The sequence below is a fragment of the Equus caballus genome, chromosome 26, assembly GCF_041296265.1.
Source record: "Equus caballus isolate H_3958 breed thoroughbred chromosome 26, TB-T2T, whole genome shotgun sequence".
Taxonomy (NCBI): domain Eukaryota; kingdom Metazoa; phylum Chordata; class Mammalia; order Perissodactyla; family Equidae; genus Equus; species Equus caballus.
The window spans coordinates 11,515,269-11,530,150 of NC_091709.1; the positions used below are offsets into that span (position 1 = coordinate 11,515,269).

The 14,882-nt window shown below is 34.0% G+C and overlaps 1 protein-coding gene across 4 annotated transcripts in view; it reads right to left on the minus strand.

Moving 5' to 3' along the window:
* CADM2 (cell adhesion molecule 2) overlaps positions 1–14,882 on the minus strand; it is a 1,006,464-nt gene that overhangs the window by 294,150 nt on the left and 697,432 nt on the right. For 2 of the 4 annotated variants that reach the window (XM_070252473.1, XM_070252472.1), the window contains exon 2: positions 10,269–10,295. The exons of the other annotated variants lie outside the window; for them this stretch is intronic. In XM_070252473.1, the coding sequence (XP_070108574.1) occupies positions 10,269–10,295 (27 nt within the window). The remainder of the gene's footprint in view (positions 1–10,268; positions 10,296–14,882) is intronic. 4 annotated transcript variants of the gene reach the window in all.

Below are 14,882 nucleotides of genomic sequence, written 5' to 3' on the forward strand. Positions count from 1 at the left end.
GCAACTTCTACTGGTCATTTTCACTTGAGTGCTTAATAGGATTTCCAACTTCACATATTCAAAACTTAGGTCCCATTATTTTGCCATGTTCCTCCCAAAGTCTTTCTCAACCTGTAAATGTAACTTTGTCCTTCCACTTTTTCAGGCAAAAACAAATAAAACATCCTACACTTTGCCTTTTATATCATGTCCCATTTCGAGTCAGCAATTCTACTAGATACAGCTTCAAAAGACCACTTCTCACCACCTCCATTGCTACAACTCTAGTCCTTCCACTGCTATCATCTGTCCCCTGGTTTCAGGTGTGTACCTACATCTCTCACTGCAGTCTCTTTTCACCAGAACATCTAAACTGATCCTGTTAAATCAAATCAGCACATGTATCTCTTCTGCTCAAACTTCTAGAGGCTTTCCATCTCACTTGGAGCAAAACAGAAATCCTCACATGACTTGGGTTCTCATGGCCTCTATGACTTTCTGAGTACTCTCCTAGGCTCAGGCTCTTCCAGCCCCTCAGGGCTGCTGATTATCCCTTGAATAAGTTACACCCTTTTCAGCCTTCATGTCTTTGCTCTTACTGATTCCTCTTTCTGGAATGCCTCTCCCAGATATCCACGTGGCTTGCTCCCTTCCCATCAATTCTCTCCTCAAATGTCCCCTTATTCTACTCTCCCTGTTCAAAATGAGAACCTCCTCCCTTCTCTACTCTGCCCAAGCAATCCTATCTCACCCTTCTGCTTTATTTTTTCTTTAAAATGTCCATCGCATTGTAACACCCTACAGGGTATAACTTACTTCTTTTCTCACTGATGTATTTCCAGCAATCCCTGGCAATGTTGGATGAATGAGTGAATGAATGAATGAGTGAGTGAAAGCCCTATAAAGTAAAAAAATAAGGAATACTCACATTTTTTGTCCCCATTATATCTTAGCTCAGTATAGATGTTCAATAAAAATGTATCAAATGAAAGAACATATTTGTTTTACTCCCTTGCCAAGGATGTTTGGGAAGAAAAAGCATAAAAGGGATATCATATTACAAGGTCTTTCTGTGCACATGGACCATTAGCCTGGGCTCAGAACAGGGCCACATTTTATTCATCACTAAATATCAAGTTCCTGGCTCTGTGATCATACCTTATTTAATTAATAGCTATTTATATCTGGATATCATTGGCTGTTCTAAAAGTCCTTTCTCATATTCTTTTGATGGGTATAACTCTATAAGGTTGGTAATACTGATATTTTTATCTGTATTTTACTGATATGAAGACTGGAAAACAAGCAAATAGCAGCGTACATTCTAGAACCCAGGTACTCTGATAACCTTCTCCAAAGCCCTTAACAGTACAATTTGCTCACGATAAATGTTTTCTATCATACTGTCAATCAAAGGATTTTTCCACTAAAAATATATGCCTATCATTCCATCTGAATGACATATAAAGTAGAATTTATTTTTAGTATAATTTAACTGTTGTCCTTATAGCATTTGTTTTGAAAATGCCCCTAAATGCCCAACCATTACACATCGGTCACTATATGTCCCCTTATTATAGACTTTTTCTGTTGAGAACCTTGTAAGAAGCCACAAACTTTGGGATTTTAATTACAGGCTTTCTAAACCCCCACACAGGAGCCACAGAACAAGCAAATACCAATTTTACTAACATAATAGAATGACATGAACCAGTTGAATGAATTGGGTCCCAGAAGATCCTGCCTTGTGGATGAGATGTATTTAGATAGAATAAAATGTATTACAATGATTTATTTATGAAGGAAATGAGGATATAAACTTAAAGTAGCAATGTTTAAACTAATTTCTAATCACTGTACAAAGTTGTACCCTGTTTTGGTGGCAAATAAGTTATGTTTATCCACATGTCCACAGGAAAGCTCACATTTGCATTTCAAGAAGAAAGGAGAGACGGGGGAAATGCAGCTCTATTAAATCAAGTGAAAAATAATATAGAGAATCTAGAGGGGTCTTTCCATCCTGACCCATCTAGTGTGTTCTGTGCAACATGAAGAGGAACAGCTGCCCAAGAGTGAGTAATGAGATAATCCCCAGAGCGAACATGTGAAAACCTCTACACGGTGAGAAATGAAAACCAGAAAGCACGGCGAATGAAACTGCACTTTAAAAACAACTAAAATTATCTATATTTTGACCCACAAATCACCTTACAATAAAATTTTCATGAACACACTCTTTAGCCCTGTTACCGTCTTCTGAGTTCATCATTTCAGATCAGTTATGCCTAACGCTTTTCTAAAACATTACTCATCTTATTGAGAATCTAGCTCCTCACTTCCTGAGAGGGAATCAGAGAGGTTAACATGAGGTGAATGAATGAGAGATCCTGAAGAAAGAGAACGAAAAAGAATGAGAACCAAGTCCATTGGGAGAATATTTTCTTCACCAATATACCCAACCAGGTAGGTCCAATTTATTTGTTCTTCATAACAACTCATCATCATTCTGCGTTACTCCCATTCCCAACCCCAGTCCTACCTGGGTGGGTGGGACCTAGGTAAATACACTTAAATAAATGGGTACAATTTAGGTGAATGATAATGTGCATTAGTCAGATCTCTTTAGAGAATTTAATAGACGAAGAGTCTGAACTCAGGAATCAGTATGCCTGATTTGGAATTGTCACCCTGCCAGTCTGTGAACATATAACAAATTTCTTAACCCTTTGCTTCATTTTCCTCATTTTCTAAAATGAAGATAATTATAGTACCTATCTCAAAGAGTTTTGTGAGGATTACATTGGAAAACACGTATAAAATGTTTAGTGTAATGCCTGGCTCATAGGAAACATTCAAGAAATATTAGCTGCTACAATTTTATTCTTATTCACTTTTTTAAAGTTAGTACAAGGCTGAAATTATAAATTCTATCTTTGAAAATATTATTGCACTATCATAACAACATCTTTGGCAATTTTTCTAGAGAAATGAGATGAACTGGAAGGTAGATTAAGAAAATAATCTTCTAAAAGTTACCATCTCGGGGTCTTCCACCTGGAGCCCTTAGCAGATACGTCATAGCAACATAATAAGCTTCTGGGTTCTCTTTGTATTTCTAGCACTCCCAACATATTTCCTGATGTGGTATAAATTAGTATAAGCTCCAATATTGATTTTCAGTGAGTTATTTTTGATGAAGATTTTATAGACGTTATGCAAGATTTTGAGTAAATCCTTACACTTTTTAAATTAAGATCTAAACATAGCTTCAACAGAACTTAAGTGATTTTTCAAAAGAAATTATATATAGCCTTATTCCTCAAACTTCACTGCTATTAGAATCATCTTACTTTTACATTTTAAGTATTACATAATCCTCTCTGTGACATAATTTTCTTAATTTTTTCCCTTCCTTTTTGACATCAGGTTGAAATTCTTTAATGACAGTATTTATACACTTTGAGTTTTAATATTTAAATATGAAGAAAGAAAAAAATGTGCATATACCTAGTGAATCATTCACATTATGTTTATTTTAATTTTGTAATAAATATAAACATATGAATGCCATCAGGAAGATGAAATACAGCTGATATTCATAGAAGAAGTTTAGTTTTTGGACTTATCTTTGACTACATGGTCTATTTTTTCCCCCAAAACCATCATTTAAATAATGATAGTAAAGGTGATAATAACAGTAAGTAAAAGTTACTGAGTGATCACTATGTGTCATTTCCTAGGTAACTCTCTTTTTATACATTATCCCATATAATTGTCACAGCAAATGAACATTGAGTGAAGTTAATCAAATTGTCCAGGTGCTCAAATTTAGTAAGCTGAAAAACCAAAATTTGACCTATGTCTGTCTGACTACAAAATGGAAGTTCTCAATATATAGTGCATATTATATTGTACAAACTGAAATATAGGTGCTCCACTTAAGACAAAATCTCAGAATAGTTTGAAGCAATCTCAAAATTTTAACCTTTTGTGTGCCTTTCAAGGTACCCCTAAAGGTGTAATATGATGGGAAACCTGGAATACTAAATGTCATTCTTTGGTTGAACAGCAGACTTTCTTTCTTTTTTTCTTTTTTGAGGAAGATTAGTCCTGAGCTAATATCCACCACCAATCCTCTTCTTTTTTCTGAGGGAGACTGGCCCTGAGCTAACATCTGTGCCCGTCTTCCTCTACTTTATAGTGGGACACCTGCCACAGCATGGCTTGATAAGTGGTGTGTAGGTCTACGCCTGGGATCCAAACCAGCAAACCCCAGGCCACTGAAGCGGAGCCTGAGAACGGAACCACTATGCAACCAGGCCAGACACTGAATAGCAGTTTTTATATTCACATCTGAATAAATCATTTTATGAAAATAAAATAAATCATTTTAATAATATTATGTATGACTATTACTTAAATCCAGTAAATTCAAATTATGATTCTTCTCTAAACCACATATATATCTCAGTTTAGATTGCTGAGTGCCCTGCATTATCTTTTAATTATTATGCAAAGTTCAAATAATTATTTTAATTTTTATTTGAGCCCTGAATACTGATTATATGACTAAAGGTGATAGCTAAGTAGTAGCTAATGGCTGGTATTCTAGAAATGATGTAAATGTTATCTCCATTATATTTGTCAAATTTTGAATCAGAAATAAAGCCTAAAAATCAGATTAAAGACTAAAAATATATTTACTGGATTAAAACGATTTAGAAATTTTGTAATTTTCTAGAACAACATTAATCATCAAGATAAATTTAGTCTATGTTTATAAGTTTATAATGGAATGGAATAAAAACATTTTATACAAAGAAATTTTAGGACCACTCTAGGTTCCTTTTCTTCTATCTCCAAGTAGCCAAGCATTGATGAACTTATTTAAATTCACTGTGATATATGAATGCAGGCTACATTGTAGGGTGTTGAGAACTGAAGCAGGAGACAAGCTATAAACTTCTCCAGGAGTGAGCAATTTGAATAAAAAGGATCCATGCAAAAGCTACTATTCGCATAGTAAAATGAGGAAATAATTAGGATAATAATTTTATCCCCATAAAATTAGGACAATTTGATAACTGATTGGTTATGGTAGGAATTAAGTTGGAGGAATTAAAGATATTTGAAATCTTTTAAACTGGGAAATTAGGCAAATATTTGTTCATGAGAAGACTTAGTAAATCTTGAGAGTTCAAATTAGCAGAGAAAAATGTTTATTTGTTTGTTTTTTTATAATTAAAGACTGTGTTGCCTTTTTTCTTTCTTTTTTTTTTAAAGATTGGCACCTGAGCTAACAACTATTGCCAATCTTCTTTTTTTTTTTCTGCTTTATCTCCCCAAACCACCCCCGTACATAGTTGTATATCTTAGTTGTGGGTCCAAAATGCTTCAGTTTTTAATAGTCAGGTGGAAATGTTCAGCAGGGTGATGGGGATATCAGATAACAGTATAGAAGTAAGATCAAGTCTAGAAAAGTGATAACTGAAATCAACTAAGAAAACTTACAGAAGGAAAACCGTTATATTAAATGGTTCTCTTTTGACTGCAAGCAAGAGAAATCTATCTAGAAAGCTTAATTGAAATAGAGCTGTGTCATAGACCCAAAGGGCAAGGATAAAGTAGAACCTTAGAAATCCATTAGAACAAGGGACTTGAGCACCATGAAGGCACTCTCTTGACCTCGCACTCTTTGTACATCCTACTTCATTGTTCTTTCCTGTCTCAGACTTAATTCATCTTCTTCTTTTAAAAAAAAAAAATTGTTTTTTTGAGGAAGATTAGCCCTGAGCTAACATCCGTGCCCATCTTCCTTTACTTTATATGTGGGACGCCTACCACAGCTTGGCTTAGCAAGCGATGCCATGTCCCCACTCGGGATCTGAACTGGCGAACACCAGGCTGCCAAAGCAGAACATGCACAATTACCCACTGCACCACCAGGCCAGCCCCTTAATTCATTTTCTTATTCAGTCTTCATACAATATTCATGGTCACAAATTGTAATAAAATTAATTCTCCATCTCTCCTTCTTCCTCTTGCCCCTTTCAGTTTTCCCTCTCTCTTCTTTTCCTACTTCCCAGTTCTAAGTTTTCACCGGAGGAATTTACTGGAACATTTGTCTTTCTCTTAACAGCATGAGGGATAATGGTTGTGGGTACACCATCATCTGGAAAATGATTGCTTTACAGGAAGTGACGTTAATCTCTCAAAGGGGAGGTAGAGAGCTGAACCAACACTGCAAAAAGCCACATTTCAGGGATCAAAGATATAGCCTGAATGAAACCTATAAGCCAGAACAAGATATAAAGGGAGAGAGAAAGAGGTAAAAAGTAGTTAAAAAGAAAATCAAGTCTGTATAGAGACACTGAAACCAAGGGAAATGGAAAATCAAAAGAAATGATATATATTCAGTAGAAAAAAATGAGTAATTTGAGGATTGGGAAATCACCATTGGATATGACCATTAAAGAATAGTTGGTGATCTTCAGAATGGCAATTTCTGCAGGGATAAGGAAATAATTAGTTGCTACATGATTTGATGAAATTCTGATGTATTATGTTTATACTCTTGCCCTCAGAAACTGGTATAATAACCAACATATAAAAAAGGAGGGAGAGAAAATTAGAGTAATTTTCTATGCCATTACAAATCATTGCTAACTCGTGGTGAACTCTCTTTTAACCTAAACACCCCACAAATTGTTGTTTTAAGAATCCACTTAAAAATTTTATTGGGAAGATAGTGTCAAATTTCCCAGTCTGTGATTTCTGCAATGCAATCCTTTCTCCTTAAAAAAGATAAAGACACATTCCTCTCTCCAATATACCAGAAGCTCCCCACATTTGGATGATTCCATAAGGATAAATAAATGAGATGTGATCATCTCCAAAACTTGCCATAGAAATTGGACAATAAAAGCACTGAGTAGTTCTATTATCTCTACATAATATACATCTGTCTCAAACAATCGTTAGAAATAAAATTTCAATTTCTACTTGAGGCATAGTTCATTTTAAAGTCATTTCTTGTCTCCATAATACCTTACAGATGCAAAAATATAGGTATATAACACCTTGTAGATGTAAAAATAGTAAACTATGTCCTAAAGACCCCTACAGGCTTGTACGCAAGTGGAGAAAGGAGATACAAATAAAATGGATAGGTGTGGAACAGTAGGGCTGGTGATGTGGGAAGCACTAAATTGGGCACAGAAATATGTTTACATCGCAAAATCCTAGCCAGCTTGAGTCCTGACATGACTTAACAGATGCCAGTGAAATAGTTCATAGCTGTAATCCTCCAATGGTGAATTGGTTTTGTGGGGGATCAGAACTGGCCACTCCAAAATGTTTCTCTTTACCTTGATTATTTTTGAGAACAAAAGACTCTAAAAGAAACTTTGACCTTCCCCCTAACTGCCTAAAAGAATTTAAGATAGAAGGCCTGTCCCCAGGACAGGCCATCAGCATGGATAACTCTGAGTATCTAGACTGTGAAGGTCCTTGTTTAGCCCATTCTCATCAAATTTCTGTCTATCAAAGATTTGTTTTTCCATCTCCATGTAAATTTCCTGCCTCCCCTTTGAAGCCCAAAACCACTATCCCCAATATCTTCCTTTGTGTTTAGCTGAAGATGGTATTTAAGGTAGCAGTTTTGGTCATTCTGACTGAGTTACTCACCTTTCCTGGGTTTCTCCAGTGTATACACATTATTAAACTTTGTGTAATTTTCTCCTGGTACCCTGTCTAACATCAATTTAATTTTAGACCAGCCAGAAGGACCTAGAGGGTAGAGGAATTGTCTTCCTCGCTTACAGTTTCCTATACATAATACTTTGTAATCTGTATAATTTAAATTATTGTCCATTGTTTTTAAGAATTATCAAATGAACATCAAAGTAATTATTAACAGTTTTCTATAATCAAATGTAGTAAAGACTTATGATCACTCCATTGCCTGTTACATCATCAAATTTATTTTCCTCCACTCTCATAAATCACAGGTCTTCACTCAAAAGGTGTCCTCATTATACTGAAATCAGTTGTACTCATTCCTGCTTCACACCTTTACTTATGATTTCAGATTCTTTTTTCCTATGTACCACTTTTTTCTATATGCATTCCACCCGTCCTTTAAGTAGCAGTTCAAGCCCCACCTCCCCCATAAAGCATTTTCTGAGAACAAGGACTCCAACTTTAAAATCTCTCTCTCTAATGCTCTTTACACGGAAGCAGAGCAGATTTTATCACCCCAAAATCTGCCACTTTGGTGTGTGGATTATTTTGAGCTAAAGGCAATCAAACCCTAGCGGATTCAGCAGGAGATCTTCAACTCCCCCTAAACTGTTTAAATTTCCATAGGAAATGGGTCCTGTACAAAGAAGAGAGCTAGCACCAGAGATACCTTCTTACCTAGGAAACCTATCTGCATAACAGGGCAACCTTTGTTTCCAAACATACCCTCCACCTTCCTGTGAAAGACTTCCCACCTCTGTGTTTCCCCAGACCCTGGGCCCTTTCCTTAGCTGAGGATGGTATATAAGCCTCAATTACGTGGCTGCCTTTTTAGTTTTCATATCTTTATAGGGCTCCTGTATATATGTAATTAAATTTGTTATTCTTCTGTTAATCTGTCATATCAATTTAACTATTAGACCAGCCAAGGAACCTAGAAGAAAAGAAGGGAAAATTTTTCCACCCCTACAACACCCAAGTTCTATATCCCACAATTAACACATTATTATACAGTGTCCTTAATTCTTCATTCCTAAAACTGTACATCTTAATCTTTTATTATATAAATACATTATGTGTACATATTCATAAACATGTGTTCATTATCAAGTAATTTCTTAATGGCTCTGTAAATGTATTTCTTTTGTTCACAACCAGACAGAAAATTACTGTGGCAAGGATTGGCTAATTCTTCCTGCACATTTATTGAAACAAGATACTAGGCTTGGTATGGAGGATACAACAAAGGGGAACAATAAATTTGCCATCTTGTCTTTTATATCTTTAGTATTCCATAAAACAGATATTTTGCTAGGAAAATAGTAGTTGCACACTAAATGCTTAGCCTTGTAGAGAGCAGTTAATTCTTTAAAGCTGAATCTACAGCATAGTTTTAAAAGCAGCTAAAAAACTAGAACTTGAGGGGGGGACAGGGCTGGAGGGAGAGGATAAGAGAGAAGGGTGGCCTTGTGGCGGATTTGAATATGGGAAGCGAAGACAGAGATAAAACCACCCAGTCATTCCTCCTGAGCACACAGGAAAATATTAGGCAGGGCAATACTAAATGATGAGGAGCCAGAATATTCTCTATAAGGAGGCAGGTTTGTGAGAAGCAAAAGGAAACTAGTGTTGTTCAAAATGCTAGTAGCAGCAGGAAATCTACTAGTTGTTTTACATATTTTACCTAAGTCAACCCTCACAACAACCTACTGAAGGTTTTATTATTACTCATACTCTGTAGATACGAAAATGAAGATAATAGATATATGATCTATTACCTTTAATTGCAGTTTTGCTGGACAAGAATAAATGAAAAAGAAAAAATATATATTTCTATATAAGGAGAAAAAATTTTTTAAATACATAGATTGTTCTAGAAAGTATGAAATTGAAACACATAAACTATAAACCTATGATAAAATATCATACATATATTTGAATTCTTTCAAAACCTCTAAAGACTTTGATACATCAAACCAAAAGTCTTCTTTCAGGGAGACAATCTGGAATTAGACACATGCATCCTCTCTCATGAAAATATATTTTCAGAATTCTAGCAAATGCAAACTTAATATGACTAGGAAATGGAAGAAAAGTCATAAATAGAAACCTATAGCTTATAATATTCAATTTTTAAAGGATAAAATTTTCTTTTCAAATAATTCTATGAAGGTATATTCAACTTTGAGACTTTCTATCAGCTTTATGTTATGCTATGTTTTTTCCAACTCACAATTTTATCAAGGAAACTAAGGTCAACAGGTAAAATGTTAGCGTACAAAAGCACTTTGTTCCATTTGGAATAAAGTGGAAAATAAAATAGGAAACAAACAAACTAACAAACAATCATGCAAACACAGATATATCAGAAACTGAATAACTGAAGTTATATATTTATGGAAATTTGTATTCATAGAAATTTACGACTAATATCTATACACCAATCTAGTATTATTACCAACAGAATTGGCTCTATCATTTAAGAGAATTCAGAACACTGAGCAGAAAAGTGAATCACGGTGAATCATGCAGAATGGACAGGAGCTCACCTTTAGCTTTATTCTTTGAAGCAGCCGCTGGTACCCAGGAAAGATTGCACAAGAAGAAGAGAACAAGCATGTTAGATATTAGTCAGAGTCTCTAATTAGTAAGAAAGAGAGATACGTTATGACTATTAGTTAAAGTCTAAAAAGATACATTTATGATTATATGATCAACACACTTTATATGAATAGGACCTATAACAAAGAAAATGACCATTGGTTACATTTTGATAACACATGACAAAAGTCCTTGAATAAGAAAGAGTAAAATAGATACGAGCCACACAGTACAAATTCCAAAAACCATAAGGCACAAAATTCTTTTTATGGACTTTCTTTCTCCATGTCCTCCTTAACTTATAAACTTTAATAATTCAATAAAGCAATACTCATATATGCTTTAAATATATTTCATTTTACTTAACAATTAAACACTAATCCGTAACATTTGGATAAATCACAAGGTATGTCACTTGCATTTATTGAGTGTTTACTAAATGCCAGAGACCAAGGATGAGTACTTCCATACATTTTCCACTTATGACAACCTCAAGAAGTAAGTTCTCTTATCATTACATCACAAAAGTGGAAACTGGGATGTAAAAAATCAGATTACCTGCTGACTAGGGCACAACTGGAAAGAAGCAAATTTGAGATTTGATACTAGGTGTTTCTAACTCCAGAATCTGTGCTGTATGATACTACCTTACACTATTAGGATTTAAGGCACTGAGTCACCAACGAAATTGCAAATATCAGGTCTGCAAAGATAAATCAAAGTCACATGCTTCATTAAACTCCAGCTATTTGGTACTTGATTGACCACATAGCCATCAAACTAGAAAACTCCATACTTTAAATGGCATTCAGTTCCTACTAAGCAGTTTATATCTAGCCATAAACACTATTTGGGGTGGAAGTAAACTTAATGAGGAAATCGGAACAGTCCTACAGGGCAGTTCTCTACGCAAAGGAAAACATCCAGACGAAATGCATAATTAGATACCTCTAAACATTTTGAAGTGATATGTTCTATTTTGATTTAGATACTATTTAAAAATGAAGATTGACAGAGGAAGGAGTGCTTTTTCACTCTGTAAATGATGTAAAAGATGAAGTGGCCTATCTCCTAATTGAGAAATCTGTAGCCTCTAGTTCAACACACTGACCTTCAGTGAAGCTTAATTCAGATTTTAGATCAAGTACTTATGAATCATGCATGGAAACTTTAAATTTAAACTTCATTCTTTCAAGTTATTTAGAGCTAAAGGAAAACTTCTAGCAAGCCTAGGTACATGCCAGATTACTTACGGAGAATTTCATTTTTATCCACAATCATGGATACTATCTTACTATGTACATTTATCTTCCACCATTTGATTTTAAAAAAGTACTTATTTTTAAAATAATAAGTATTTTTTCAGATAAAAATATATTAAGTTAAAAGCAGAATTATTACAGGAAACCTTGATTAAGTCCTTGCTTAAACCCATTCAGACCCTCCACAGCTTTAAAATGGAGGTAGGGCTGGAGAGGGAAAAAGTTCATATTGTTTGGAAGATAAAATGTAAACCAACTTAAAAAAAGCAAAGATCCAAACTTAAGCTACCAGCTGTTTGATGACATTGTTACTAACTGTGATGTACCAATTCATAACACAGTGTATAGCCCATTAGAATCCCGAAAATATTCAATATTCAAATCTAAATTTGAAAACTTATTTTTACCAAGAAATTAACTCCTATTTAGTGAATGAAATACTTCTACTTTGTTGTTTATTTTTACAACAAAATTGATACCTGCAAAAGATCAGAAATGACAGACGTAAGGAAACACCTGATCCTTCTCCAATGCCTGCTACTGAAGGAGTAACCAATATTAACGGTTTGCTAATGTTAGAAAAATTTTGCAATTCTTATAAAAACCAATAACATATGTATTTTGTGTATTTTCTTTCCAAAAACAGGATCATACTATACACATTCCTTTGTAGTCTGCTTTTTCCACATTTTCCAGGTTAGTACATGGAATTCTAACACACTAATTGTAATAGCTGTACATTTTTCTATGGTGTATATGAAGTGTGGGACTATTTTCCTGTTGATAGACAATCAGGTTGTTTGTACTAATTTTTTTTTGCTGCTACTGACAAGGCTGCAGTATATAGCCTCAGTTCTAGCCCTGGTATACTGTGGTGGTGTTTGGTTTCTGTTGGACAGATTCCCAGGTTGTTTTCATATTTCTATCCAGAAAACCACTGACAAAGGGGAAGACCTTAAATCTTACAGGTGGAAGGGTTGGGAACATTTGGAAAGGACATATGGAAGTGTATTGAATGCTCTAAAATAAGAGGAAACTAGAAAAAGAAAGAGAAAAGAAAAGCATGGAATCTAGTGTTCTAGATAACTGACACATTGACGCTCCTTGGATCTTTCAAACCACAAACTACTTCATTTAACTTTTCTGGCTGTTTGTTTTTCAATTAAAACTTGTTTTTAATCCCTCGGTACAATTTTAGTGGATATCAGAATTCTAACCATTAGGAATTATTTTCATTTTTTGTATTGTTTTTAATGCTACACAAAGCTGAAAGATTTATTTTCAGATTACGCAAAAATATTTGTCTCAGTTTCAAAGAAAATATTTCAATGTATCAGTACATCGACTTATTCACGTGAAAAGAAATTTCACTTCAAATTCATTCCTTAAAATTTTTAGCAGGAATCAAAGAAAAATTGCCAAAAACCTTTAGAAATGTTTGAGACAATAACTAGTATGCAATGTGTAACAGAAACAACTAATCTTTTATTATAATTAATCTTTTTCTTAAAAATTAGTGAAACATACATAGAGATGGCAAATCTTTACATTTCTCAGTGGAATGGAGGTGAATTATTGAAAGATCTTAAACATTACACGAAGACAGATGATTTTATTCTTAGGTTATTGGGTGGATACCAAAACAAAATAGAAAGGAAAACAGAACCTTTCTGTCTGTTTCTGTATGTGTTCAGACAGCTAACACTAGACCAGGCTGGTTAATATAATTGGAAAGAGGCCAGGCTACCAGCCTTGTTAGCCCAATTATAATTCCCTGCATATTCAATAAAAGAAGCCAAGATGACAGCAATACTGTCATAAATGTCATGTTCAATACTTGTAAGATTTTCCATTGTCAGCACAGTCCAATTATAAGTCAATTGTAAAGTGCACATTGCACACCACCCAAAAGTGACTGAAAATTATCTTAAAAATGCAATTTTAACAGTTCATAGTTAAAATTAAAAGAAAGGAAGAAAAGGTACTTTGACCAGAGAAAAGTTTTAGATATGACATCAACATTTCTTCAACTTTATGATAAAAGCAGCAAGTTCTAACTATAGCATTAGAGTTTTTCACACTATTTTGTCAAAGATGATTAATCATAATATTAAATTTGCAACTGCTAATAATTATAATGTTAATAATGTGAAAACTTTTGCATATAATTTTTGAAGAAAAATCATGTAAATTAATAATATAAATCCCAAATCTACTTACAGATGAATGCTGAATAGTTACTGAATATTAGGTATTATGTTAATAAGATTTATCTCTAAAAATGCCAATACAAATGATCAAAAAGTGAAAATATAATTAGCTGATTACATTACCTATTTAGTTAATTAGTTTCATTTAATTAGTTGATTGACTGTTTGATAGATATCACTATGTAACAATTTTGAGAAGCATTGGCGAATCTAAAACAGTGTTTCTCAAAATGAAGTCCAGGGCATTCTCGGGGGAGATGAGATAAACTTTACCTACCTCAAAATTGATATGACCTAGTCAGATTTTCCTGTTTTTTAATTCCTATTTCTTATTTTGAGATTTAGTCATAACAAAATGGTGATATTTTTATTGGTATTTGCAATATTTGGATAATGTAGAACATACTGGATTTGTGGTTACCTTTAGAGGTGTTTGCTGAAAAGTTATTAAGCAATGAAACATTTGGTAAATAGATCGTAAAGACATTACTGGTATTTATTCACAGAGAACTAACGTTAAAGCACTATGGATCTTTCTGTTTCAAGATTATGCAGAATTTCTTTGAAATGCTTTGCTATTTTAGCCTAGTATTTTTTATTCTTCCTTCCATAAGCAAATTTATAGATGAGGGATCATTGTTTCTCAATAGGGAAGTAATATACTTAGAAAGTTCTTAGACGTTCCAGGAAGACAGAGGTTCCTGACATCTATGACTTCATATTCAGATATGTTAGGTGTTTCCTTTGCCCCTAATTTATCTGCAATGAAATGTAACCAAACAAAACAAACAAAAACCCATTGCTGTTGGTAGATACTATATAATATAAATTTTTTAAATGTGAAGAAGTAACTCATATACATATGTGCAAATTACGAAAATAAAGAGAATACGTTGCCACTACTACCTGCAAGAAGTACAGTGAAAACTAAGAGATCCAAAATATTACAAGGCTGGGATCCAGGGAAGATAAGTGACTTTCTCTAGGTCACACAGCTATTTGGTAACAAACTTACTACCAAAACACCATGCTGGATAAACATAGACATTTTCAAATCTACTACATCAAAATGCAATCGTTAGATATAGTA